The sequence below is a fragment of the Cebus imitator genome, unplaced genomic scaffold, assembly GCF_001604975.1.
Source record: "Cebus imitator isolate Cc_AM_T3 unplaced genomic scaffold, Cebus_imitator-1.0 Scaffold342, whole genome shotgun sequence".
Classification (NCBI taxonomy): domain Eukaryota; kingdom Metazoa; phylum Chordata; class Mammalia; order Primates; family Cebidae; genus Cebus; species Cebus imitator.
Genome location: NW_016107657.1, coordinates 81,007 through 108,073, shown reverse-complemented (window position 1 = coordinate 108,073; position 27,067 = coordinate 81,007). Strand labels below are relative to the sequence as shown.

Below are 27,067 nucleotides of genomic sequence, written 5' to 3'. Positions count from 1 at the left end.
AGATATTCTATTTACTGACTGGCAGATTACATTGGAGAATGCTCCTCCACCAGCCATCAGTGTTGCCAAACTCATTCATTCCTGAATTCAGCAAATATGTGACAATACACTGCCAGATGCTGTGACAATACACTGGGAACCATCTGATTCCCAGGTGTTTAGGCTTTAGCAGGCTTGTATAGGGAGCTTGCATTGGTTGCATATCCTGTATCCATTGGTCCCTCTGATTTTGCTTTGGAAAACCACACCACATTAGAGCAGCTATGTGGTCCCACTGCGACCTACTCTGCCTCTGCCTCTGCTCCTTATCCAGAATAGGTGATCTCACAGCTCGTTACATCAGATGGGCAGGCCCAAGCTACTCAACATCTGGCTTTCCCCTGACCACTGTAACTAGTTGAGGAATGGTTGAGTCAGAGTAAAGTTAGAGATCTAATGCTCAGGGTTATTTTGTTTCATATTAACAAGGAAAAAAAGTAATGTAGGAGCTGTTTGCATTCCTCTTATGGCAATGAGGGAGGACAGCCTCGGGAAAGCTGCCATGTGGCCAGGCATGGTGGCTCGCCCCTATAATCCCAGCACTTTTTGGAGGCCAAGACAGAAGGATGGCTTGAGCCCAGGAGTTCGAGACCAACCTGGGCAACACAGTGAGACCCTGTCTCTATTTAAAATAGTAACAGCCGGGCACAGTGGCTCATGCCTGTAATCCCAGCACTTTGCGAGGCCAAGGCAGGTGGATCACCTGACGTCAGGAGTTCGAGACCAACCTGGCCAACATGGTGAAACCCCATCTCCAAACTGCACAGCGGCAGTATCATAGCCAATGAGGTTTATCTGAGGCACAGTTATTGCTAATTGAAAACTTTTCCCAATACCCCACCATGACAACTTGCAATACAGTAGGCATTGGCAATTTTTGACAGTCTCTATTGAGACTGAAAAAAAAAAAAAAAAGAAACCCTATCTCTACTAAAAATACAAAAATTAGCCGGGTGTGATGATGTGTGCCTATAATCTCAGGTACTCAGGAGGCTGAGGCAGGAGAATCACTCGAACCCTGGAAGCAGAGGTTGCAGTGAGCCAAGACCTTGCCACTGCACTCCAGCCTGGGCAACAGTACTCTGCTGAGCACATGGCCATCTGCAATAAACACTTAATTTCCCAGCTCCTCCTGATGCTAACTATGGCCACAACACTAAATTCTGGCTAAGGAGATTAAGCAAAATGGTATGGGACTTCCAAGAAGTGTTCTTAAAGCCTGGGGCAGGCCTTTCTTTATGCCTTCCTCCTCTTTGCTGGCTGGAATGCAAAGATCATGGCAAGCGGCTAAGCAGCCATCCTGGAAGGTGAAAGCCCCATACTGAGGTCAACAGAGAGCGAAATAAGAGGCTGGATCCTGTAAACGTCTCCCAGCCTATCCTGGTCAGCCTGTCTTGATTCCTTTCATATGAGAGAAATAAACTTTTAACCTGTGTAAACCAGAAAGAACATTTTACAATTTCTTTCACACACAGCTGAATGGAAGCCAGACTCATACACTAATCTTACCTCCACTTTTAGAGATGAGAACAGCTTGCCCAGAGTGATAGCCAGTTTAAGCCAGGTTTCTGTTGAGTACAGGTTCCAACCCTCACCTACTGCCCTACAAAATTCCTAGAACTTGGGCAGGAGAAAAGATGGAGGGGAAAATGTTAGCAAAAGGCAAAGCCTAAGGGCAGCAGGGCAGAAGTGAGTGTGGAGTGGAAGGGGAAAGATGGGGCTGAGCAGGAAGACGCTGCCTTTGCATTCCTCTGTGTTGGGGGACAGTTTGGGAACAGTCAGCAGGCACCTGGCTGCAGGGCAGCCCCTGTAAGAGCAGCCTTTGTGGAGCTCTCTCTTCCACCCCAGGAGGAGCTTCTCTGTCAAAGCAGGAGGGCTCTCTCCTTCACTCTGGTGTCTTCACTCAGTTCTGGGTCCCAAATCTCTGTTTTTTGAAATGGAGTCTCACTCTGTCATCCAGGCTGGAGTGCAGAGGCTCGATCTCGGCTCATTGCAACCTTGCCTCCTGGGTTCAAGCAACTCTCCTGCCTCAGCCTCCGCAGCAGGAGGGATTATAGGCGCAGTGTAAAACTAGCCACCACACCCGGCTAATATTTTTGGTATTTTCAGTAGAGATGGGGGTTTCACCATGTTGGTCAGGTTAGTCTCGAATTCCTGACCTCAAGTGATCCACCCTCCTCAGCCTCCCACAATTCTGGGATTACAGGTGTGAGCCACCGCACCCAGCCCCGGTCCCAGATCTCTGAGTCCACCTCAGTGTGGGCCTCAGAATCCTCTATCCACCAACCACATGCAGCCATCCAACATTGTTTCTCTTCTGGTCTCAGCCTCATTGTCCTTGGAGTGCCAGTCTCTTGTTTAATCATGGCAGAGGCTTAATACTGAACCATCCACTACATGCTAGAAGGGAAAGAATTCCTTACAATGTAACACTTTTTTGTATTTGACTTATGGATATGCTCATTCTTTCTTCATTTAACAATTTTTATAAGGAAAATTTTAATATATTAAAAAATTAGAATAATATGACCCCCCTGCTACTGCCCATCTTCATTAATAATCCACACATCTACAACCCACCGAGTCCTCGCCACACAATCATTATGAAACGAGACATTACTTCATTTCACCCATAAATCCTGCAATTATGATTCAAAAGAACTTTTTTTTGTTTTAAAGAAACCAAGGCTGAGGTGGGAGGACTGATTGATCCCAGGAGTTCAAGACCATCACAGGCAACACTGCAAAACCCAGTCTCTAGGGAAAAAAAAAACAAAACCAATCATAACCACAGCCCCACTGTCATATATTTAAATGCTGTTTCCTTAACATCATCAAATATCCAGTCAGAGTTCAAATTCACTTTATTGTCCCATAAGTACATTTATACAAGATTGATTGGCTAGTTCAGATCAGGATGCAAACAAGGTGCATACATTGCACTGGAGTCACACATCTCAGGTATCTTTCAATCCACAGGCTTCCATGTTGAAGAACCTGGGTCATTTATACTTTGCCCTCTGTAGTCACTCCTCTCCCCATTCCCAGCCCCTGGTAACCACTCACCTGTTTTCTGACCTTATCATTTTGTAGGCCCTACTTTACACTGATGTACTTCTGACTAGGTATGTTTACGTTCAAGCATTAGAGCCAAGGCCCAAACCTCTACCCTGGCCCTCCTTCTGCTGTGGCCCAACTAGACCTGAGCTGGGCTCTCCATCTCCCTTCCTGTTAATCCTAGAAGTGGATGAGAAGAGGAAGGGAAGGAGTTGGGGCGGGCAGCTTGGTACATGGACATCAGGGCTGTTCCCACCAGCAGCAATAGCTTTGTGTTAGCTTGGCTCCAATATGAATGAAATATTCCAAGGCCATTTTCCTCAACATGTTACAAAAAACTTCCAGCATGCAGAAAAGTTGAAAGATTGTATAGTCAACACCCCTTAAAGAGTTTCCATCATTAACATTTCATTTAACATTTTATTTAAAGGGTTTGGGACCCTGAAGTTTAGTGCTTGTTTAGTGAAATGCTATGAGCCAGACCTTCCACACTGAAAATTCCCAGTGTAAATTCATTTGTTAAATGCTCTTAGAAATCCTGCAATAAAGATACCTATCTAACTTTAGTTAGCCCTGTGTTTGCCAAATATGGCTTACTTTGAAGCACTTTTTTCTTTCTTTAGTACCAATTTACATCCTGGGAAATGGTGTCTACCATGCTTTAAAAAAATGTGATAAAGATAACATTTATCACCTAAACCATTTTCGAGTGTACAGTTCAGTCAGTATACATTATTCACATAACTGTGCAACCAATCTCCAGGACTTTTTACCTTGTGAGACTGAAACACTATACCCACTGAACAACTCCTCATTTCCTCCTTCCCTAGTCCTTTGCAACTAGCATTCTACTTTGTTTCTATGCATTTCACTACTCTAGATACCTCATATAAATGGAAGCATACAGTATTTGTCTTTTGGTGACAAAAACAAATACTTCACTTAGCATCATGTCCTCAAGGTTCATCCATGTTGTAGCATGTGTCAGCGTATCTTCCTTTTAGAGGCTGAATAATATTCCACTGTATGCATACACCACATTTTGTTGATTCATTCACCCACTGATGGACACATATTGCTTCCATCTCTTAGCTACTGTGAATAAGGGTTCTGCATGGGCATACAAAACTACCACTAGTATTTTACAGTGCTTGCTTCATACCTCTCCACATGTCTGTCACTCCACCCAGTTTATTGTTTATTTCGTTAAGTTACAGACCTCAGTAACTTCCCTTAAACACGTCAGTATACATATCAATGACCAGCGTTCATTGTTTTTTCCAAGTCATTTTGAACTGCTGTAGCAATGAGTAATATGGCGTCAAACACACACACATACACATGTGTCACTACAGAAAACTCTTCCTGGGAGACAGGAAAGGGGCCATTGTTGGTCATGTCATTTTAATTAAGATAAAACAAAACGACCAACACCATTTAGTAATAGTCTGGGGTAACAAGGGTTGCATCATAGACTGCCACTTTTGCCATCTGGCTCAGAGCAGGGCTATGCCTAACTCGTATCTGGGGACTGCTTCAGATATTATGAATTGTTTCAATATTATGAATCACTACAATTCACAATAATTGCTTCAGATATTATGCATTACAATATGGTTCAAAGGTGATTTAGCAGATGAAGACGCAAGTGTGTAAACACGTATGAATTACCATGCAGATTGCCCAGATGTGTACCAAGTCCTCTGAATGTTTCCTGAACAGAATTAGGTGATTTTTGAGGAAGATGCTTCAGGACCATTTGGGAAAACTGACAACTTGAAAACTCAGTCTCTCTACGGCAAGGCCTACTTTCAGATAACCTTGGGGGTTCTGTGCTGGGAGGGGAGCTAAAGGACTAAGTTAGGCCTCTGAATCTGCTCTGGAAGCCTGCGTGTATTGGGGTTAAAAGCCCGTGTGCCAATGTGAGTAAAGATTCCTCAGTTGATAAGCAGGGAAATGGGCAGGGCATCTTGGTCTCTGAGGTTCCAAGCTCAGATGCTCACTGCCTTGGTGCACATATACTCACACCCCATCCCCCAACTGAGGGCATAAGTGTATACACAGATGCAATAGTCTAAAGTACACTGTCTGAATATGGATGGCCATGAGCCACATGTGGCTACAGAACACTTAAATGTGACCAGTCTGAACTGAGATGGGTCATATAAAATATTTCACTAATAGGTTTTTCACTAACAGGTTGACATAATAATATTTTGGATATACCGTATTAAAGAAAATGTGTCATTAAAATAAATTTCACCTGTTTTCTTTATTATGTGGCTACTAGAAAATTTAAAAATTATATATGTAACCCACACTATAAAATATAGATTAGAAATATTGCATAGCACTGACCTAGAAACCTCCATTTAGGCAAAACATCTTAACCCCTTTGGAAGCAAAATATGTTAAACAAAAGCATAAACTCCCACCAAGAAAATCCTCACCTTAGTCTTTTCAACCTGTCCACATGTTGAAAACATTCTGTACAGCCTTCACTGCATTGTCAATCTGTCAGATGGCTCTATGTTCCAACACGGTCAGAGTAGTCCTCTGCTCACACTAGTCTTCACACTACTTCCTGTGTCATCCCTGTTAAGCTCTCTCCACCCAACACCCAGGCTCCCAACTCTCTTGGCTGCCTCCAGCCCTCAGCTGGCACAACTGACGTGCTGTTTCCAGCACACTTTTCTTCTTTCTGTATCCTCCTTGGGGTACATACATCCCCCATCTCATGACTTCAGCTATCACATAAATTCAGATGATTCAGAACTCTATTTTTTAGCTGCTACATCTATCATTTTAAATGTCAGGAAATTATACTTTAAGTAAAGTCCTAAAAAGATGAATCTATGTGCTTTTAAAGAATAAAAGAAATGACTGATTGCAGCTCAAACCTACAACTGCCTGCCAAACTCTACAATGACTGGCATATACCAGAAAGAGGAGGGTCAAGACAGAGTTAGCACACTTGGTGTGGTATACTTATCTATAGAAAATGTTAAAATAAAAATTAAGTAATCTGGGTTTCCTCTCTTGATTTTCTATATCTACTCTCTGAATAGGGCAATAAATAAGGAAAAGTCCCAAAGTGGGGCAAATGAAGTTCCAAAATAACATAAAATTGGGCAAACCCAGTCATGAAGAAAAAAACAGAGGTTCTTAAATCGGGACACACAGACACAACTCTATAGGTCTAGGAGTCTCTGAATGTATGTGTAAAGTTCTGGGTGTGTGTGCATGTTATATAACAAAGCAAAAGGTCCATAGCTTTCATCGCATTTCAAAGGGTCTAGGACTCAAATAAAGACTGCTGCTACGTGACTTAAAAAATAAAACTCAGGCCAGACACAGTGGCTCACGACTGTAATCCCAGCACTCTGGGAGGCCGAGGTGAGCAGATCACCTGACATAAGGAGTTTGAGCCCAGCCTGGCCAACGTGGCAAAACCCCATCTCTACCAAAAATACAAAAATTAGCCAGGCATGGTAGTGTGTGTCTCTAGTCCCAGCTACTCAGGAGGCCAAGGCTAGAGAATCACTTGAACCTGAGAGGTGGAGATTGTGACAGAGCAAGACTCCAACTCAAAAAAATAAATAAATAGAAACTCAGTTCAGTTATGAAGATAAAGATGATCTATTTACATAATATTTTAAGATACGAGTGCCTGACAGCATGTAGTTATTAAGTCCATTACAGTGCATATTTATTGACTCTGTATATCTTCACAGTGTGATCTTCACCACAGCTTGCAAAGTGTAACCACTCAGCACCTTCTGCTTCCTTCTGTTCAGTTTTTCCACTACAATTCTTCCAGCATAATTTTCTGATAGCAAGTGTATGACTTTGGCTAAAACAAAGATAGAGAAATCACGAAACGTTTTTCTAATTAATGGTGTAAACAAAATTGGAAGTTAAAACCTGAAAATTAAAATGTACAGGTTTTAAAATACCATCATTAACATTTTAGCAATTTTATTTTAACCTGGAAAATATTTTACTTTATTTACTTAAAACTGTAAGACTAAAGTTTAATCTTACTCACTAGCCAATGACATCATCAAAAAGAGCAAGACAATAAATTTCTGTCAAATGTTGTTTCAAAAAAATAAAAAATATTTTTATTTAAAAAATAAAAAAGTTTTTAAATGAATGTTTTAATGATCAATGGAATTGCACGAAACAGCTATTCAGGTTAGTCTTTCAGATAACAAAACTAAATGTATTTCTAAAAATTTCAACTTTACAATATATTCTAGATTATTTTATTCTTTTTTTTTTTTTTTTTTTTGTCTAAGCACTTTATCTGTATTAACTCATTTAATTCCTATAAACAACTCTATGAAGGAGGCTCTATTACTGTTTTGTTTTGTTTTTTTTTTTTTTTTTGAGATGGAGTCTCGCCCTGTAGCCCAGGCTGGAGGGCAGTGGCTCCATCTCAGCTCACTGCAACCCCCGCCTCCCAGGTCCTGGTCCAAGCAATTCTCCTACCTCATCCTCCCAAGTAGCTGAGATTATAGGCACAAGTCACCATGCCCAGCTAATTTCTGAATTTTTTAGTAGAGACAGGGTTTCACCATGTTGGCCAGTCTGGTATTGAACTCCTGACCTCATGATCCACCTGCTTTGGCCTCCCACAGTGCTGGAATTACAGGTGTGAGCCACTGCACCCGGCTAGATTATTTTATTCTTTTGACATCCCTGTGAGACAGATGAACTTGCATTTTTACTACTGGGTAAAGAAAGATGATGAAAGATTTAATGTACTGCCCAATGAAAAAGTCTTGGACTCTAGTGTGACCTCTAACTGCATGACCTTGTGAAAGACCATCATATTAATGCTCCCTGTCCCCCAACCCCCTAGTCCTTTAAAAAGGGAGACCCAGAACGTTACCAAACATAGGTTAGCAACAAATCTCTATGAAAATACAACATCATCTGTAAATTTAACCTGCAAATTAGCTTCCCAAACCAAAAAGGAATAAAGTGAAAAACTTAAGTAGGTTTTAGGGCAGTAAACACTGAAAACAATATTAAAGCACAGAAGTTACACTTTCATTTGCTGACAGTCCCTGTCACCAGATGCATTCTCATGATAAAAAGGGAAAAATGAAGTAATGAAACACATTTTAAGCATCAGTCCTCCTGAACCTATGTAACAAGATGACTGCGTGCGTGCCCTTACAAGTAGTCATTCTGGGAGGTTACAACAGTGCTGCAGTGCTTCAACTATTTTCTGAAATTCTTCTAGAGAAAATGCTTCCATATTATGCAGACTATGACTTGAGTATGCTCAATGATAGCTCATCTTCCTTTGAGGATGAATTTGGTTGTTGAAAGCACCTGGAAGTAAGCTTTATAATAAATATAAATGGCAAGCTTAATAAATATAAATGGCAAGCTTTAAAAAGAGGAAATGATTGAAATAAGTAATACCATAAAAGGCATTATGATTTGTTTTCTTATGTCACTAGTAAGCTAGTTCTGAACACAATTCCTATAGAGAAGTTCCAAGAATATTTTAAGTGACAGCAACATCACTGGAATCTCAATTATTATAGATTAAAGTGCTCTCATTTCATTAAAAGAATGATTTGAAGTAGTGACATCACTGAAATAAACTTAATATATGGTATATTTCTTTCTAAGGGAGTTACTTTGAGGAACAGTACTTGTTTGGCTATGTAAGCTTTGAGATAGTGAGTTTCTTTTTTTTTTTTGGTGATGTCCTTTAAATCCAGCATGTTAGCATGTCACATTTAAGGAGACAGAGAGTTTTGCAAACTAACCTAAAGGGTAGTTTTTGCTTATGTTACCTTTGTAAATCTTATTACTAGCAAAAGCTTTAATTTGAAAAGTACTTGAAATTTGGTAACGGAAATATTAGCAATCCAAATAATATAATATGTTAAGTCACTTATTAGTTCCATCTTGCAAATCCTAAGTCACCAAAATGACCAAAGAAAAACGCAACCTTTTCAAACAAAAAACTCAAATTCTATACATGTTCCCTTCCTGCACTTTCTAAGGGGCTCCTCGCCAGTGTCCCACACTGGGGCCACTGAAGAGGTCTTCACACCAGGTTAGAGGTGAAGTAAGCACTGTGGGCAGGCAAGGTGGAAGGCAAGGGTGCCCAGGAGGAGAGAAAATTTCAAATGCCTGAAGCATGGAATTTCAACAGATTTCTTCCCTCTTCAGCAAGCCAACAGCACAAACTAACTCAACTGCTAAACCCAGCACCAGAAAGGCAGGACAGAAGCCATGGGGGCATGGCAGAATCTCATTTTAATAAAATACAATTTTAATAAGCACTAACATGCTTGGCTGACATGGAGACAAGATCTGCTGGATGAAATATCTTACAAAAGACATGCTCACAAATCTCTCCCCATTAAGCACTCATCCTCATCATATTGTCATTTGAAATTGTATTTTCAACAGTACAGATACATGAAGGTTGAAAAAGTCTAAGAAAATATAACACAGAATGATATTAGTAACTTTCTGAATGTTTAGACTTTTTTTTTTGAGACAGGGTCTCACTCACCCAGGCTGAAGTACAATGGTGTGATCATGGCTTGCTGTAGTTTCCACCCCCTGGGCTCAAGTGATCCTTCTACTTTAGCCTCCCAAGTAGCTGGGACCACAGTCATGCACCATCACACCTGGCTAATTTCTTTTATTGCTTGTAGACTGGGGTCTCACCATGTTGCACAGGCTGGTCTCAAACTCTTAGGCTCAAGCAATCCTCCCGTCTTGGCGTCCCAAAGTGCTAGGATTATAGGCATGAGCCAACACACCCAGCCAGATTTAGACATTTTTAAAGAATAAAATGTGACAACCATGGTGGCCCATGCCTGTAATTCTAGCATTTTGGGAGGCCAAGAGAGGAGGATTGCTTGACCCCAGGAGATGGAGAACAGCTTGCCCAACACAGTGAAACCTCATCTCTACTAAAAATACTGTACAAAAAAAATTAGCCAGGCGTGGTGGTGCACGTCTATAGTCCCAGATATTTGGGAGGCTGAGGTGGGAAGACTGACTGAGCCCGGGAGGTGGAGGTTGCAGTGAGCTAAAATCTTGCCACTGCACTCCAGCCTAGGTGACATAGTGAGATCCTATCTCATACACACACACAAAAGAATAAAACATGTAAAAGGGTAGATTAAAAGTGATCCCTGCTGTCTAGGTGGGTGGGATGGGAGGAGGTTGTAAACAGCAGGTGCTCTATGCCAGCTCAGGTGGCAAAGGCATGAGGCCCAGGGCATGAGTCTTGCTATGCCTGAAAGCTGTACTACAGGATCTGAGGTAAAGGGTTTAATCATAAGGAAATGACTACCAAAGTGCAATCCAGAATATTTTTAAAAATCACAAGCATTTTGAATCAAATTAACAATCTACTATAGTCAAATTCTAAAACACACCATTATGAAAATCACTTTCATTTCAAATGGTTGTTTATAAAAACAATATTATACAAGCAAGAAATTTGGTCAAGCAAACTTTTAAAAATCAAGTACAATATAATAATATATGGTAATTTCAGATTACCACAAAACAAAGTGGTAGACACCATGAATAAAGATATATGGCCCTCTCCACGAAAATGTGGCATAAAATTTGCCACAAAAGATCCCACAATTTCTAGCTAATCTGATGGAAACAAAAATAGGAAAGAAGTACCTTTGACTTGTTTCTACACAGCGGATCCAGTCATTTATTTCTGGAACTTGATTAGTCTTTTTCCAGGTGTATAAGCAAATCTTTCCACACTCCAATCCTACTGCAACCACATATCTGTTTTTAAGGGAGGGGGACAACAGTGATTAATTTAGCATGAAGTTCTAGTATCTCCATCATTGCTCTAAAGTAGTTCTTCACAGTGCCTCAACTGTCTCTGTCTTACAAAAAATTCTGTTTGTAGGCATCGGCTCAGGACACGCTGCACACAGATTTAACTGTGTCCTCTGCTGGCAAAGCCCACAAGCCAATGTTTCCCCAGCTGGCTGCAGGGACCCTTATTCCACCGAAGATGCTTGTTACAGAAAAAGTACTACAGTCCTGGATTTGGTGAAGTAAGAATCTTTGAGCCACATTCCTAACCTGTATTTTACATTCTGAATCATTAGGGTCTATCAATTTAAAAATTATTATGAGAAACATAAGCATTTTGAAAAAGACAGCAACTCAGGCCAGGCACAGTGGCTCATGCCTGTAATCCTAGCATTTTGGGAGGCCGAGGCAGGTGGATCAGGAGTTCAAGACCAGCCTGGCCAACATGGTGAAACCTCATCTCTACTAAAAATACAAAAAAATTAGCCAGGCATGGTGGCGCATGCCTGTAATCCCATGTACTTGGGAGGCTAAGGCAGGAGAAAAAGGCAGTAACTCAGAAGCCAGGAGAATCCACAAATGAAATGACATGAGGGCTACATATTAAGACACCAAGTGGTCCTCTTAAAACTGAGCCCCACACAGAGACTGACCTTTGGGAAGGGTGGAGCACCGGGCAGATGCTGACAGCTGTCACAGCCCCACCCACGTCCAGGACTGAGGAGCAGGGGCCAATGTTGTGGTCAATACAGTCATCAGTGGAGTCGCATTCACCCCAGACAACCACCTAATACAGACAGATCACAAACTGTAAAACCTTCTCTTTGCAAGGTTTCTAGCAATGTATTACAGTTTCATTGGCAAAGATAAAGCAAGTATTTGCTCTAGTATTTTTAAAAATGCATCATTTACATTTGTGCATGATGTGCCAGGACTTCAGAACATTTCAAGCATCACAAAGAAGGAACAGTGCAGCAGGCATGCATCTCTGAGAGTTCAACTACGTAAGTGTGTTGGTCCAAACACAAAGTGTCCCTGACCACAGACCAGAGGGGGTGTGTAACACAACTTCTATACTCACAAATTGGTTCTGATCCAGTGGTGCCCCATCAGTAAGCTCATGCACCTCCCCAAGAGGCCACCACAAAACATCTGAGAACTAATCAGCTTTCTAGCTCTTCCTCTACACCACCCATTGCTCAGAGAATCTACTCAGCTATGAGGAAAACCTGACCTGGATGATACCCCTCATAAGAAATGAGGCTCCCCTGGAACCTCATGCCTCAAGGATGTGTGGATAGTCACAAAGAAATGGAGAGTGGGTCAGGCATGGTGGCTCACTCCTATAATCCTAGCATTCTGGGAGGCCAAGACGGGTGATTGCTTGAGGCCAGAAGTTCAAAACCAGCCTGGTCAACATGATGAAACCCCGTCTCTACTAAAAATACAAAAAATTAGCCAGGTGTGGTAGTGGGTGCCTGTAATCCCACCTACTCAGGAGGCTGAGGCAGGAGAATCGCTTGAACCTAGGAGGTGAGGGTTAAAGTGAGCCGAGATCACACCACTGCACTCCAGCCTGGGCAACAAGAGTAAAACTCTGTTTTAAAAACGAAAGAAATGGAGAGAGAAGTGACGTGGACAACAGTAGCTAAATACAGAACCAAAGCAAGATTCTGGGCAAAAGGCTTTGTCTGAGCAAGCAGAAGTATGTTTCAGAGAATGTCTAGTGAATGCTGCTTTGTCTGTTGGAGCCCTGACCTACCCTTGAGAGCAGCAGCTGCACCACGTTCTATAGGCATGTGTTATGGTTTGGCTGTGTCCCCACCCAAATCTCATCTTGAATTGTAGTTCCCACAATCCCCACGTGTTGTGGGAGGGACCCAGAGAGAGGTAAACGAATCATGGGGGTGGTTACCTCCATGCTGTTCTCATGATAGTGAGCGAGTTCTCATGAAATCTAATGGTTTTATAAGAGGCTTTCCTCCTTTTGCTCAGCACTTCTTTCTCCTGCTGCCACATGAAGAAGGATGTGTTTGCTTTAGCTTCTGCCATGATTGAAAGTTTCCTGAGGCCTCCCCAGCCCTGAGGAACTGTGAGTCAATTAAACCTCTTTCCTTTATAGATTACCCAGTCTCCGGCAGTTCTTTATAGCAGCATGAAAACACACTAATAGCATGACTGTGGAGGACAGAAACAGTCCTGCTTCCTCAGCATTGAGCACAGAACAGGCGTACCAATGCCAAGAAAGAAAGAATAGGTAAAGGAACAGAAGGGAGGGTCTGAGACGTAAAGTCTGCCATAGAGGCTGATATGTAGGTGTTTAGCCTGAGTGACACCCTGCCTGTGCTAGCCCTCCACTGCAGTGATCTGTACCATGTCTGTGACTAGAAAGGGAAGGGAGAGGAAAGGCAACACTACACTGCCTCACCATCTCCTGTCTGTAGGAACAAAAGGATATTTTAAAGAGTATGAAAACAAAGGAAAGACTAGTAGCGAAGTGGACATTTCCCAGAGAAAAAGGGTGAAGGTCATGTTGGAGAACATATTCCAAGGCTGGGTGTAGAAACTCATGCCTGTAATTCCAACACTTTGGGAAGCCAAAGTGGGAGGACTGCTTGAGCCCAGGAGTTGGGGACCAGCCTGGGCAACATGGCAAGACCCATCTCTATACAATTAAAACATTAGCAGGGCATGGTGGTGAGCACCTGTAGTCCCAGCTACTTGGGAGGTTGAGGTTGAGGTGGGAGAATCGCTTGGGCCCAGGAGGTCCAGGCTGCAGGGAGCCATGACTATACCACTGCACCCGGGACCCTGTCTCAAAAAACAAACAAACAAACAAACATATTTCTAGCTGCTTTGTTCTGATTTTTTTAAAGCTTGGGTCGGTCATATTCCAGCCACTTCTGGAACTAAATCAAAAGGTAAGAATCATTCACTATAGACAAGTGTTAAATTCATAAAAGTATGAAAGCTAGAGATAATTTTTCCCTTATTCCGCTACCTCTCTGCTGCCCTCTTGGTTTCTTGGTCTTGATTAATTTCATTTATTACTGTTCTTCCACTGGGACCATTTGAGGAACGTCATATGTCTGAAAGGTCTTCTCTTTTTATTTTTGACAATTCAGAGAAATTTATTTATAGAATTTAACAAGAAAAGTCTTTTTTTATATGTACATATATGAAAAACAGAAAGGAATAAATAAGCTGATTTTTAAAAGCTATAACAGAAAGGCAAGATTATGCATTTTTTATTCAAACATACGTATAAAAATATTATTTTACATTTGAAAAAATAATAAGTTTTTAAATAATTACCTTTTTGTCTCGACTCCCAGTGAAGAAATACTTGCTATCAGGACTCCAGTCACAAGACCAAATAATTCTACTGTGCACAGAAGTAATTTTGTTGGTGAAGGCAAAAAGAGTAAACACTGGCTCTGAAAAAAATATGTATACACTATTCACAAAGCAGAGAGAGCTGGGTTTTTACCTGTTAGAAGTGATGTTTAAGTGCCATATACACCATGTGACTTAATATTCAACTTATATGCGCTGACTTTGCAATAGACTGAAGCCACAACTAACCTTCACCAGAAGGCTGTGGACATACAGTTATTCTTCTAGTAGGGGATGCTTTTGTACTCACTGGTCACTCTCTAGTGACTGATGACAAACATCTTCCAAACACTCAAATGAAGTTCAACTTAAACCTATAGAAGAAGCCTGAAGCTATTTAGCCTTGCTTAAAGTAGGCAGATTTGCATATTAGGCTATAGAAAAAAGAAGAATGTACGACTTAAATAATGTTTAAAAAAAGAAATCTTAAGAAAATATTTTCCTTGTAAGATTTAAGTGTAAAGCAACTTCTAGCCCTTATATGGACTAAACCTCAAACACATAACTGTTGGCCAGGCACGGTGGTTCACACCTGTAATCCCTGCACTTTGGAAGGCAAACACAGTAGATCACCTGAGGTCAGGAGTTTGAGACCAGCCTGGCCAACATGATGAAACCCCGTCTCTACTAAAAACACAAAAAATTAGCCAGGTGTGGTAGCAGGTGCCCATAACCTCAGCTACTCAGGAGGCTGAGGCAGGAGAATCGATTGAACCTGGGAGGCGGGTGCTGCAGTGAGCCAAGACTGTGCCACTAGTCTTCAGCCTTGGCAACAAGAGCGAAACTCTGTCTCAAAGGAAAAAAAACAAAAAATAAGTAACTGTTTATGAGGAGGGAATAAGGGTGTATCCATTATTACTCCATAATCCATAAAGATATAACAAATTAATACATGTTATCAATATAATTTTTTGGGGGGAGGGAACAAAGTCTCACTCTAGTGTGCAGGCTGGAGTGCAGTAGGGGGATCTCGGCTCACTGCAACCTCTGTCTTTCGGGTTCATGCAATCTTCCTGTCTCAGCCTCCCGAGTAGCTGGGATTACAGGCATATATCACCATGCCTGGCTAATTTTTGCATTATTTTAGTAGAGATGGGGTTTTACCATATTGGCCAGGCTGATCTCAAACCTGCCTTCAAAATATTCACCTGCCTCCACCTCCCAAAGTCGTGGGATTACAGGTGTGAGCTACTGCACCTATCCAACTTTAATTTACTTTTTATTTTTTTGAGATGGAGTCCTGCTGTCACCCAGGCTGGAGTGCAATGGCACCATCTCGGCTCACTGAAACCTCCGCCTCAAGGGTTGAAAACAATTCTCCTGCCTCAGCCTCCTGAGTAGGAGGAATTACAGGTGCATGCCACCACGCCTGGCTGTTTTTTTTTTTATTTTTAGTAGAGACGGAGTTTCACAATGTTGGCCGCGCTGGTCTTGAACACTTGACCTCAGGAGATCCACCACGCCTGGCTGACTTTAGCTTTTTAAACAGTAGATGCTGCATGTTAGGAAAAGATAGTGATGCAAAATAAAACAGTCAGTTCTAAAACATACTGCTGAGTATACTTTACAGTCCCTGGGTGTTCTCTAAAACACAAGAAACAAAGACTAGAAATACCACAAAATCAAGTTGTATGCAAGTGTTATCAACGGAAAAATTAAAAACAGGATTAAACAACACAAATAAACTTTAAACACTCTCTAGAACTTATCCACCAAAAGAAATGGGAAATAGAAATAGGCCACTGCCTCAACTACACAAAGGATTTTAGTCTTTTTTGTTGTTGTTTTGTTTTTTTCAGTTTATGCCAGGTTCAGAGTAGAATGTGGGTAGGTGGGCTAACAACTTGCTCAAGAGTCATGTTGTCTAGATGGATGCCCAATATGCTCTTCTCAACGAAGGAAGTGACAGGAGAGGATAGGAAGAAGGATAATGTTTTCCTTTACATTTCATAATTTAAAATATTACTATATTCATAAAATAGTTCAGAGAGAAGAAACCACTCAACCATGAGTTTTCTTAGTTGTATCTTCATTATTCCTGTCCCATAAAATCCTAGCTCAGAATATATCATCCATTAGGTTTTGTGGTAGCATTCTATCACCATCTGCAAAACTTAACTTCCTACATACAGATGTTTATGTTTCTTGAACTGAGATATCTGAACACGTGCCATCTTGACTACATAATCACAAGTAGATCAACCCAAACAGAGATCATCTCCATTTAAATCTTGCAGGGAAGGTCAAGTCTTCGTCAGTTATCCAAGAACTTTGGAAGGCTTCAAAGACATGAGGCTCTACCCTTTACCCTGTTAACTTTCGCTTAAGCAACAGCTGCTTAATGTACATAAAATGGACATAACTGTTTCACTAATAACTTTCCCAATCAGAAACTGTTTTACCGAACTCAGGTGAGATTGTATCCTGCTTTTTCCACAATGACCAGGTTCGATCTCTGGAAACAGCTAGTAAGAACTTGTCATTAGGTGAGAAGGCCATCTGTGTGACTGTCAAACTGTGGAAAACTAAATTCTGCACCTGTTTCCAAGATGTGGTGTTCCAAAGAATGATAGCTGCATGCTCTTTCTTAGCTGCCTATAGGACAGAGATGAAACAATGAAGCTAATAAGTAAAAATAAACTGAAGAGAAAACATTTTAAAAACAATATTGCTTCTATCAGTATATTTTATTTATCTGTTTGAATTAAAAAAAAAATCCCTAGGAGACAACATACTACAACCATTTCTAATCTCTGGGAAAAATTAGGGAAGACCAGAATTTGAAAAAATAAATCATCAGGAACTAACATAATCATGTTTTCTCATTTTTTTTTTTTTCCTTTTCACTGTACCTCTCAGATCTTAAAAAATTCTTCCAAGACCAGAATTGTGACATGGAAGGGGAAAAAATGAAATGAAATGCTGTGACATGGAGGGGAAAAAAATAAACAGTATTCCAAAATAAAGGTTTCACTTTAAAAAAGATCATTCCTCAAAGAAATGAGGGACCCGAATGAATGATAGGTATATTACATTCATATGTCAAAATACTCAATATTGTGTAAAAATTCTCCCCAAACTGATCTATAGAATCAATGCAATCTCCATTAAAATTCCTGCAGTATTTTTGTAGAAACTGTCAAGCTGATTCTAAAGTGCAAAGTAAAGGACAATCTACTACAGCCAAAATAACTCTCCACTTCCTAATTTCAAGATGTATTATTAAAACACTAAGGTTACTAAAAGAATATGGTACTGGCATCATATCAAAAAAGATCAACAGAACAGAATAAAGTCTAGGGAACAGACCCACACATATGAACAACTGACTTTCGACAAAAGGACAAAACACAGTGATGAAGGGGATAGTCTTTTCAAAAAATGATGCTGAAACTGGTATCCACAATAAAAGAAAATCAGTGTTCATCTATACGCCATGACAAATACAAGAATTAATCTGAAAATATCATAGGTTTAAAGGCAAGTTAAAAATCCATAAAACTCCTAGAACAAAACACAGCAGAAAAATCCTTGTGACCTTGAGTTAGACAAAGATTAGACACAAGAAAGACACAGCCTAATTAAAAAAAAAAACTAATAATCAGAGCTTCACCAAAACATAAAACTTCTGTTATGTGAAAGACACTGTTAGGAGAATGAAAAGCCATTGAGAAAAAAATATCTACACAAGCACATCTGATAAAGTTGTATCCAGGGTATACAAAGAACTTTTCAGTGTCCATCAATGGATAACTAGATTTTTAAAATGTGGTGTGTATACATATACACCCCCCCATGAATTATTACTCAGCCATAAAAAAAAATGAAATCATGTCTTCTGCAGCAAAATGGATGGAACTAGAAGCCATTCTCTTAAGCGAAATAACTCAAGCAGAAAGCCAAAAACCAGTCATCCTCGCTTAAAAGCAGGACTAAACAATGGGTATACATGGACATAACAACATGGAATAATAGTAACCACTCTATCATGACAAAAAGCAGATTAGTGATTTCCTAGGAATGGAGGCAGGAGGGGGAAGGGAGAGGTAGAAAAGAGGAATTGCCAAAGAGCATAGAAAAGGTTGGGGGCTGATGGATATATTCAGTATCTTGATTGTAGTGATGATTTTACAGGCATAAACATGTCAAAACTTATCAAATTGTTCACATTAAGCATACAATTTATAGTATGCTAATGACCCTAAATAAAGCTGTTAAAAAATGTTTAGAGGATGCACATCTTGCTGTGAGTCAACTTGAAAAGGGGGAAAAAAAATCGATTACAGGATTGACAGTGCCCTAAACTAGAAACAAATTATCTGCTCAGTAGAAGCCCAGACATTTGAACTACTAAACTCCATTTTTCCCAAAGATTCTTATTTCCTATAAGAGAAGGAAGTCATCTCAGTACGACTTCAAAGAATAAACAAGTGGGGTGGGGGTGGATGTAGAGGAAGCACAGTAGTATTTCTGATGGTGCCTCTTAATGCAGGTCAGTGGCATAAATCCACAGTAAAAGCAGGGACAGGAGCCAATGCAGGTGGGCAGCTCTTATTATCATATTTAAAACAAGTAAATAAATTTCAGAAAATGTAAGAGGAATGTATGGGTTTCAGACCCTTCAGACAATCTTCCATAATTACTATATCATTCCATAGGATATGGACAAATACTGAATGATGAATTCAAGATCATCCTTCTAGGTAAATGCGAAAGTTATCTGCCTTAGGTCAGTGCCAAGAGTGTCCTCAAAAAAAAAAGCCTGATGGACACTCCAGGTTTCCTCTTCTCAGACACTCCAGGTTTCCTCTTCTCACCTCCCTGTGTACTTCTTCCCTGTGTCTCTAGGATTCTGATTATTCAAAACTTTTCCCATTTTTGGGCATCATTTTGAGATACCCTTTTTTTAATACAGAGTCTCACTCCGCGATTCTCATGTCTCAGCCTCCTGAGTAGATGGTATTGCAGGTGTCACTCTGAGACATCTGATTAAATCACTTTTAGCAGGGGGACACAGATAAACTAAAAATGTGCACCTGAAACAAACTTAAAATGCAACCATGGCTGGGTGCAGTGGCTCACGCCTATAATCCCAGTACTTTGGGAGGTTGAGACGGGTGGATCATGAGGTCAGGAGTTCAAGACCAGCCTGGCCAAAATGGTGGAACCCTGACTCCACTAAAATACAAAAAATATTAGCCAGGCGTGGTGGTGTGCACCTGTAGTCCCAGCTACTCAGGAGGCTGAGGTAGGGGAATCACTTGAACCCAAGAAGCAGAGATTACAGTGAGCTGAGATCGTGCCACTGTACTCCAGCCTGGCAGTAGAGTGAGACTCTGTCTCAAAAAAAAAAAAAAGCAACCATAAGCTTTCAAAGAGACAGAAGGGAAAGAGACATTGAGAAAGATTCAAAAAAGCCAGCAATAATGGCCTTTCACGTAGAGTTCTGCCTAACTCATTACCAAACTTGCAGGAACCTGATGACCCAAATAAGCTGTGACCAAGCAGAGTCAAAAGTAAAATTCCCTACCTTACAAGCCGAGGCAAGCAGAGTCTTTGAATTGTTACAAGTAACACAAAATATTTCATAACCATGTCCATATCTAAAATTTAAAAAGAAAAAAATGTACTCTGTATTAGTAAATGAACTTATTCTCATGCCACACAATTTTTAAAAGTGAAAAGAATAACATCAATCTCTCTAGCTAACACACAGTTCTTTTAAGGAACATTATATGTTTGTCTAGGTAAACATTTGAGAGAAAGGGAGACAGGAGAAAAATGCCAGCTTCCTATAAGTAATATAACTCATCTAAACAATTAACATACAAGTTTTTACCTCCTGCCCCCAACTAGCCAGTATCTAAACAATAAACCACGGAAATGTTTTCATTGGGAACCATCAAAGACAAAAATGACCAGTCATAACCATAAATCTTGTCTTTTTTTCGAGACAAGGTCTCACTCTGTCACCCAGGCTGGGGTGAAGCAGTGCAATCACGGCTCAATGCAGCCTCAAATTCCTGGGCAGAAGTAATCCTTCAGCCTCAGCCTCCCAAGTAGCTGGGACTACAAGCATGCATCATCAAGCCTGGCTAATTTTAAAAAATATTTTGCAGAGATGGGGTCTCGCTATGTTGTCTAGATTGGTCTCAAACTCCTGGCCTCAAGTGATCCTCCTGCCATGGCCTCCCAAAGTGCTGGGATTACAGGTGTGAGCCACTGTGCCCAGCCAAGTCTTTTTAATAAAGGAAAAATACATATTGTTGTTCTTCTCTACTTTAAAAATAAGATGAATAAACATAATATACAGTAATATAAAAATAAACCTGAGGCTTAATTCTCATTCCTTATGAAGTGCCACTAAGAGATGTATAGCAAAAGAGGAAAAAGGTAGGTAGAAGGAAGACAAAGAAGAAAGCAAATGCTGGGGTGGGGAGGAAAATTCACAAATTATGGCAGAATCAGACCAAAGAGCTAAATACAGTTTAACTTACAGTTTTTGAACTTCAGGCCACAAAGTATTCTGCAGAAGATGATCCTCAGTGGGAGGCTCTAGAATAAATTGAAGCTATTTTTTACTATGTTCATCCAAATACAAAAGTGAATTCTATAGTACTTATTTAGGTCAACAGCAATAGATAACATACTGTGTATTCTAGTGATTTATTAAAATTCTCTTTGTCACTTCTTACCAGTAAGTATGGAAGGTTGAAAGGTCACCTGCTGATACTCAAAACCAGTACTAGTTAACAGCTCCTCTTCATCAGAAGGCTGAGAAGCTATATCTCCTAGTTTAAAGAAATACATCATGAATACAGTCACTATTTTTAGGTCTCCTTCACTTGTCTCAATATTAAGGCCACCAGATAGAAAGCAGTGGTACTTCTAAGTGGTGTGATTCACAGCTGTGTCCATGTGATTCCAAAGGCAAGAATATTTCCATTACTCCAGTATTCTCCAAACGTGCTCCTGGCAGCATTAATCAACTCCATAAAGGTTCCTTCCATTTTCCTTAATGTAACAGTTTCCAAACTTTTTAAACTACACAACCAATTCTTCAGGTTACCTACATTCTTATCTGTAGTTCTAACACTCCAGAAAACATGCTTTGTGGCAGGATGTGGTGGTTCATGCCTATAATCTCAGCACTTTGGGAGGCCAAGGCAGGTGGATCATCTGAGGTCAGGAGTTCCAGACCAGACTGGCCAACATGGTAAAACCCCATCTCTACTAAAAACACAAAAATTAGCCAGACATGGTGGTGCATGCCTGTAGTCCCAGCTACTCGGGAGGCTGAGGCAGGAGAATTGCTTGAGCCCAGCAGGCTAGGTTGCAGTGAGTCAAGATCATACCCACTGCATTCCAGCCTGTGCAACAGAGCAAAACTCTGTCTTAAAAACAAAACAAAACAAAACAAAAAACCTGTGCTTTGTGAAAACTGCACCTACTTCAGTGGTCTGAGTGTGTAACAAAGAGTACTTATCACAAAATTGGTGATAGAGAAGATAGATACATTTATTGCGATTAAAAAAAAATCAGCTGTAACAAACATTAGGTAGACATTATACACGTGTTGACTAAGATTTAAGTACCACTACAGGTGGTACTTTAATAACTTTGAAGACAAAAGCCTTACCCTGAAAGACAGCTTTATTTGATAATCCCAACGCAGGGACAGTAGCTCCCTCTGGAAGATCACTATCTTGCTAGAATAGAAAATATAATACCTAAGTTTTAAATGCTAAAGTTTTACATAATAATTTTAAAACTAAAAGTTACTGTTACTTTAGGTACTACAAAAAAAGTCACACTCATAAACGCCGAGAAACAGTTTAAAGACCATCTTGTGTGGATGTCTACCTGTACTTTCACTTCCTGAACCAACAATGAAACACTAAGCAATAGCTCTCCAACAGAGAGGCCCTATCAGGCCTCCAACTCTCACCCAATCCATAAAGTCAGGCATCCTCTCATTCATAAAGGGATCTCATCGAACCATAACATTTCAATGGGTTTCTGGGTCTGACAGGAAATGCAGTGGACTGAAAATGGAAGGCCCAGAGCTCTACTTCCAAGATAATCTCACAGGCACATCCCCTGATGATGCTCATATAAACACAGATGCTTCTCAGAAGGGAACAGTTACAGTATTACTCATAGTATTTTCATTAAACATATCTAAATAACTGAGTATTTTAAAACTTTGTATGAGTGCCATTTGAAAAGGCAATATCTGCTTATATTTTGCAATTTAATCAATCAAATTATTACATGTGAAACTATATATAACCAAATCATCAAAACTGGCACATGCTCAGAAACAGTGTTCTGTACAATTGAGATTTTAATACAGAAGCTGAAACTTGACACAAACATGAATAGTAAGAATTTAAAACCATCAAAAATGTCTACCAGGAATACAAGAAACAGTATGCTTTATCTCAGAAACCAAGAAAAACTAACATAGAAAGGAACAATAAGAGGCATTCCTACGTACCGATCCCAAAACTTGGTATGGGAGCAAAACCCAAACGGGAGCAAGCAGCTCGCCACACTACAAGATCCCTGTATCTTAGGACACAGAACCAAATGTATAACTGGGACTAAGCCTCTCATGGAATCCTAAAACTCCATTTCAATTCCTAGAACTGAAGAGATCCTGAAGGTAACTGCCCCTGCACCTCCATATGCTTAGCTCTACCTAAGAACCACAATCAAGACTTCCCTTTTAATCTTGTTCCTATTGTCCATTATTATTAGAAGCAAGCACAACAGAATCTTAAAACCTCTTCACATAATCAAGAAAGCCTGTAGAATGAGGTGCTGAGTATACATTCCAGGAAATTCAGTTGGGTACTTCATTTCTAATTAATTTCACTTTCTTCTCCAGTCTTACACAGACTGGTGCTAGTTTCACTGCCTTCAGAGTCTCTTGGCTTCCAGGTAACTCTCTTCCAAAATGCTTTTCATCACTCTTTGTGTAGAAGCCTCCAACGGCAACCCACATTTGGACTGTGCCTGCCTCACAAGATCCTTCACCATGGACTTTTCCCCATTCTCTCCACTTCCATCCAGTCTTCATTTCAAGAGGTACCACAACAGCTCTGGCCTCCCCTTTGTTCTCTCTCTCCTCCTTTTTGCCTATCAAAAGGGTACTTACCCTTTTAGAACTCAGAACCAAATTTGTGACTCAACTCTAAGTGAAGGACTGAATGATATGGACTTCTGTGTAACACAACTATCTTCTTAATTTTCCTTTCAAAATTACTTCATAATTTTTATAATCCATTTATTATTGTAAGTAGCTCAAATCTTTTTTAGAAAGGAGTATAAACATAAAAAAAAGTTACTCTTACAAAACCCAAATGAAGTCCCATTAAACATGTTCTTGTTATTCCAATACAATGATCTCTTCCTTCTATGAAATTTACTTTAGTACAAGATTAAGCAATTAACTGGTCTTATTTAATAAGTGCAGGTACATTAGTTCCACTGTCCACTACCTCTACCCTTACCCTACAGCTAGATGTTAATCCCCTTGAAAACAGCATCCATCTTTTATTTTGTTTTATTCTAGGTACCTAAAGCAGTGACAAAACATAGTATTCATGTCTCAATTGAACACTAATGCAGTTTTACAGTATTTTTAGCTCATTTGCTACATAAAATTTCTGGTTTTAGTATTTAAATCATTATACCTCACAGTGCACCAAAAAGCTTGTCAAACCATTAAGAAACAGTAAGACTTCTGGACAGGCACGGTGGCTCATGCTTGTAATACCAGCACTTTGGGAGGCTGAGGTGGGTGGATCACCTGAGTCGGGAGTTTGAGACCAGTCTGCCCAACATGGAGAAACCCTGTCTCTACTAAAAAATACAAAAATTAGCTGGGCATGGTGGTGCATGCCTGCAATCCCAGTTAGGAGGCTAAGGCAGAGGAATCACTTGAACCCAGAAGGTGGAGGTTGCAGTGAGCCGAGATCGTGCCATTCCACTCCAGCCTGGACAACAAGAGCAAAACTCCATCTCAAAAAAAGAAACAATATGACTTTCTTTCTACCCATATATTCCATTAAAGCCTGAGGCAAAAAAATTTTAAATTTAAAATGAAGTGACTAGATTTAGGTAAAATATTTAGAGAAATACTCACATTACAAAGCACATGATTCAGTGATTGTCCTGTAATGGCACAAAAATTTTCCACGAAATTCCGAGGTGCAGAAAAAACCCGAAGAACTTTTTCATCTGCTCCAGATACAAACTGAAACCGATTAATCATTGTCAAACATTTCAGCTCATACCCATGTATCTGAGGCCTTGCAATTTCATGCCAAGTCACCTGGGTAAGACAGGATAAGCAAAAATGATCGTTCAAAACCTGAATTTTCAGCAAGCAAATTATTAGATAAAAATTATTTACTATACAATGGAAATATAACCATGGGGGCAAATTCGCCCATGAATAAACCAAACTTGGGCAGTATTGGTAACAATCACCTAGAGCCACAGAAAATCACTCAAAATCATTTGACTTGTTTTTCAGTTAACTACAGGTGTTGCTCCCTATATTCTCAACTCTATTTATTGAATCATGTGTTACTGAAGCAATAATGTTAGTGACAAACTTCATTAGCTCTTACAGAATGACTCATAGTTAGTTCCATGAATTTCTATCAGAAACTGAAGCAGAGGATCCTGATTTTCTCTACCACATAGCAGTTCAAAGTTTACCAGTAGTGAAGTTTTACAACTGTTTGAGCTCAAGGCCAGCAGTTAGCAATTAACTGGTCTAATCTAATAATTACAGGTACCTTAGTTCCACTGCCCCCTACCTATACCCCTACCCTTCAGCTAGATGGTAATCTCCTTGAAAACAGAATCCACCTTTTACGTTTTGTTCTATTCTAGGTGCCTAACATAGTGAACATTTCTTTAAACAAGAAATGCCCTAGGCTGGGTGTGGTGGCTCACACCTGTAATCCCGGCGCTTTGGGAGGTAAAGGCAGGTAGATCACGAGGTCAGGAATTTAAGACCATCCTGGCCAAGATGGTGAAACCCCATCTCTACTAAAAATACAAAAATCAGCTGGGAGTGATGGTGCATGCCTGTAATCCCAGCAACTGGGGAGCCTGAGGCAGAGAATTCCTTGAATCCGGGAGGTAGAGGTTGCAGTGAGCCAAGATTGTGCCACTGCACTCCAGCCTGGTGACAGAGCAAGACTCCATCTCAAAAAATAAAAAAAAGAACTGCCCTCAACTACTATCATCTAATACTATATGACTTTAGGCTCTTATTATACACTTGATAATGCTTCCTAATTATACCTAAAATTATGAGACATAACAAAACTGGGCAACACAGCATTACCCTGTCTCTACAAAAAAATCTAAAAATTAGCTGGGCGTGGTGGCTCACACCTGTAGTCTTAGTTACTTGGGCAGCTGAGGCAGGAGGATCACTTGAGGCCAGGAGTTCAAGGCCAGGCTGTGCAACATAGCAAGATCCTGTCTCTACAAAAAACAAAAAATAAAATGTCCAACCGTTTTCCAGGATGGCTGTATCATTCTGCATCCTCAGTAGTAATGTGTGAAAGTTCCAGTTGCTCTGCATCCTTACCAGCACTTGTTAATATATTTTTTACTTTAGCTATTCAAGAGGGTGTGTGCAGGTATTGCATCATGGTTCTTTTTTTTTTTTTTTTTTTTTTCGAGACAGAGTATTGCTCTGTCACCCAGGCTGGAATGCAGTGGCACAATCTCAGCTCACTGCAAACTCCACCTCCCAGGTGCAAGCAATTCTCTGCCTCAGCCTCCCAAGTAGCTGGGATTACAAATGCCTGTCACCGCACCTGGCTAATTTTTGTATTTTTAGTAGAGATGGGGTTTCACCATCTTGGCCATGCTGGTTTAAACTCCTGATCTTGTGATCCACCTGCTTCAGCCTCCCAAAGTGCTGAGATTACAGGTGTAATCCACCACGCCCAGTGCATCATGGTTCTAATTTGCATTTTCCTAATGGCTAGCTAGCATAGTTGCCCTAATTTTCATGTGTTCATAGATGTTTTCTTTCAAATAGATTAGTAAAATAAGAGGCCGGGTACAGTGGCTCATGCCTGTACTCCCAACACTTTGAGAGGCTAAGGCAGGTGGATGACCTAAGGTCAGGAGTTTAAGACCAGTCTGGCCAACACAGTGAAACCCCATCTCTACTAAAAATACAGTAAGTAGATTGGCGTGGTAGTGGGTGTATCTAATCCCAGCTATTCCAGAGGCTGAGACAGAATTGCTTGAACCTAGAGGAGGACGCTGCAGTGCGCCAAGATTGCACCACTGCACTCCAGTCTAGGTGATGCGAGCGAAATTCTGTCCCAAAACTAAATAAATAAATACATAAAAGAAGAAGATGTTTTACCTGTGATTGGTCTTTTTTCTTCCATGGAGCAAAAAGTCTAGTTGTCTGATCAGTACCAACAGTGATAATAAATTCTCCTTCTGGATCCCAGACTAGGTCTTGGACACCATCAAAGTGTCCTGAAATGACAATCTCTGGAGTCCACTCTCTCTGCAATGAAAGTGCTCATGACACATATCAAAATAATCAAAGACTGCCACCAAAGTAAAGCACTCATGTCCGATAACAAAGAAGACTAAAGCCCTCTGGCAAGGTGAAGAGCTAAGTATACAAGATCGGATCACAGAATAACAGGATCCACTTTCCAATCAATCATGTGAGAGC

General features: G+C 40.4%; 1 protein-coding gene and 1 non-coding gene across 3 annotated transcripts in view; one reads left to right on the top strand and one right to left on the bottom strand.

Moving 5' to 3' along the window:
* Positions 1–796: 796 nt before the first annotated feature.
* LOC119467868 lies at positions 797–935 on the top strand. The gene has a single exon (XR_005196506.1). It is a non-coding gene; the product is annotated as a U4 spliceosomal RNA (small nuclear RNA).
* A 5,783-nt stretch (positions 936–6,718) lies between these two features.
* ELP2 (elongator acetyltransferase complex subunit 2) overlaps positions 6,719–27,067 on the bottom strand; it is a 44,465-nt gene continuing 24,116 nt past the window's right edge. For both annotated transcript variants that reach the window (XM_017505814.2, XM_017505815.2), the window contains 11 exons: positions 26,744–26,893; positions 24,482–24,670; positions 21,968–22,037; positions 21,024–21,119; positions 20,826–20,883; positions 19,859–19,931; positions 16,731–16,923; positions 14,248–14,369; positions 11,586–11,719; positions 10,783–10,896; positions 6,719–6,949 (listed from right to left, as the gene is read on the bottom strand). In XM_017505814.2, the coding sequence (XP_017361303.1) occupies positions 6,793–6,949; positions 10,783–10,896; positions 11,586–11,719; positions 14,248–14,369; positions 16,731–16,923; positions 19,859–19,931; positions 20,826–20,883; positions 21,024–21,119; positions 21,968–22,037; positions 24,482–24,670; positions 26,744–26,893 (1,356 nt within the window). In that variant the 3' untranslated portion in view covers positions 6,719–6,792. The remainder of the gene's footprint in view (positions 6,950–10,782; positions 10,897–11,585; positions 11,720–14,247; positions 14,370–16,730; positions 16,924–19,858; positions 19,932–20,825; positions 20,884–21,023; positions 21,120–21,967; positions 22,038–24,481; positions 24,671–26,743; positions 26,894–27,067) is intronic.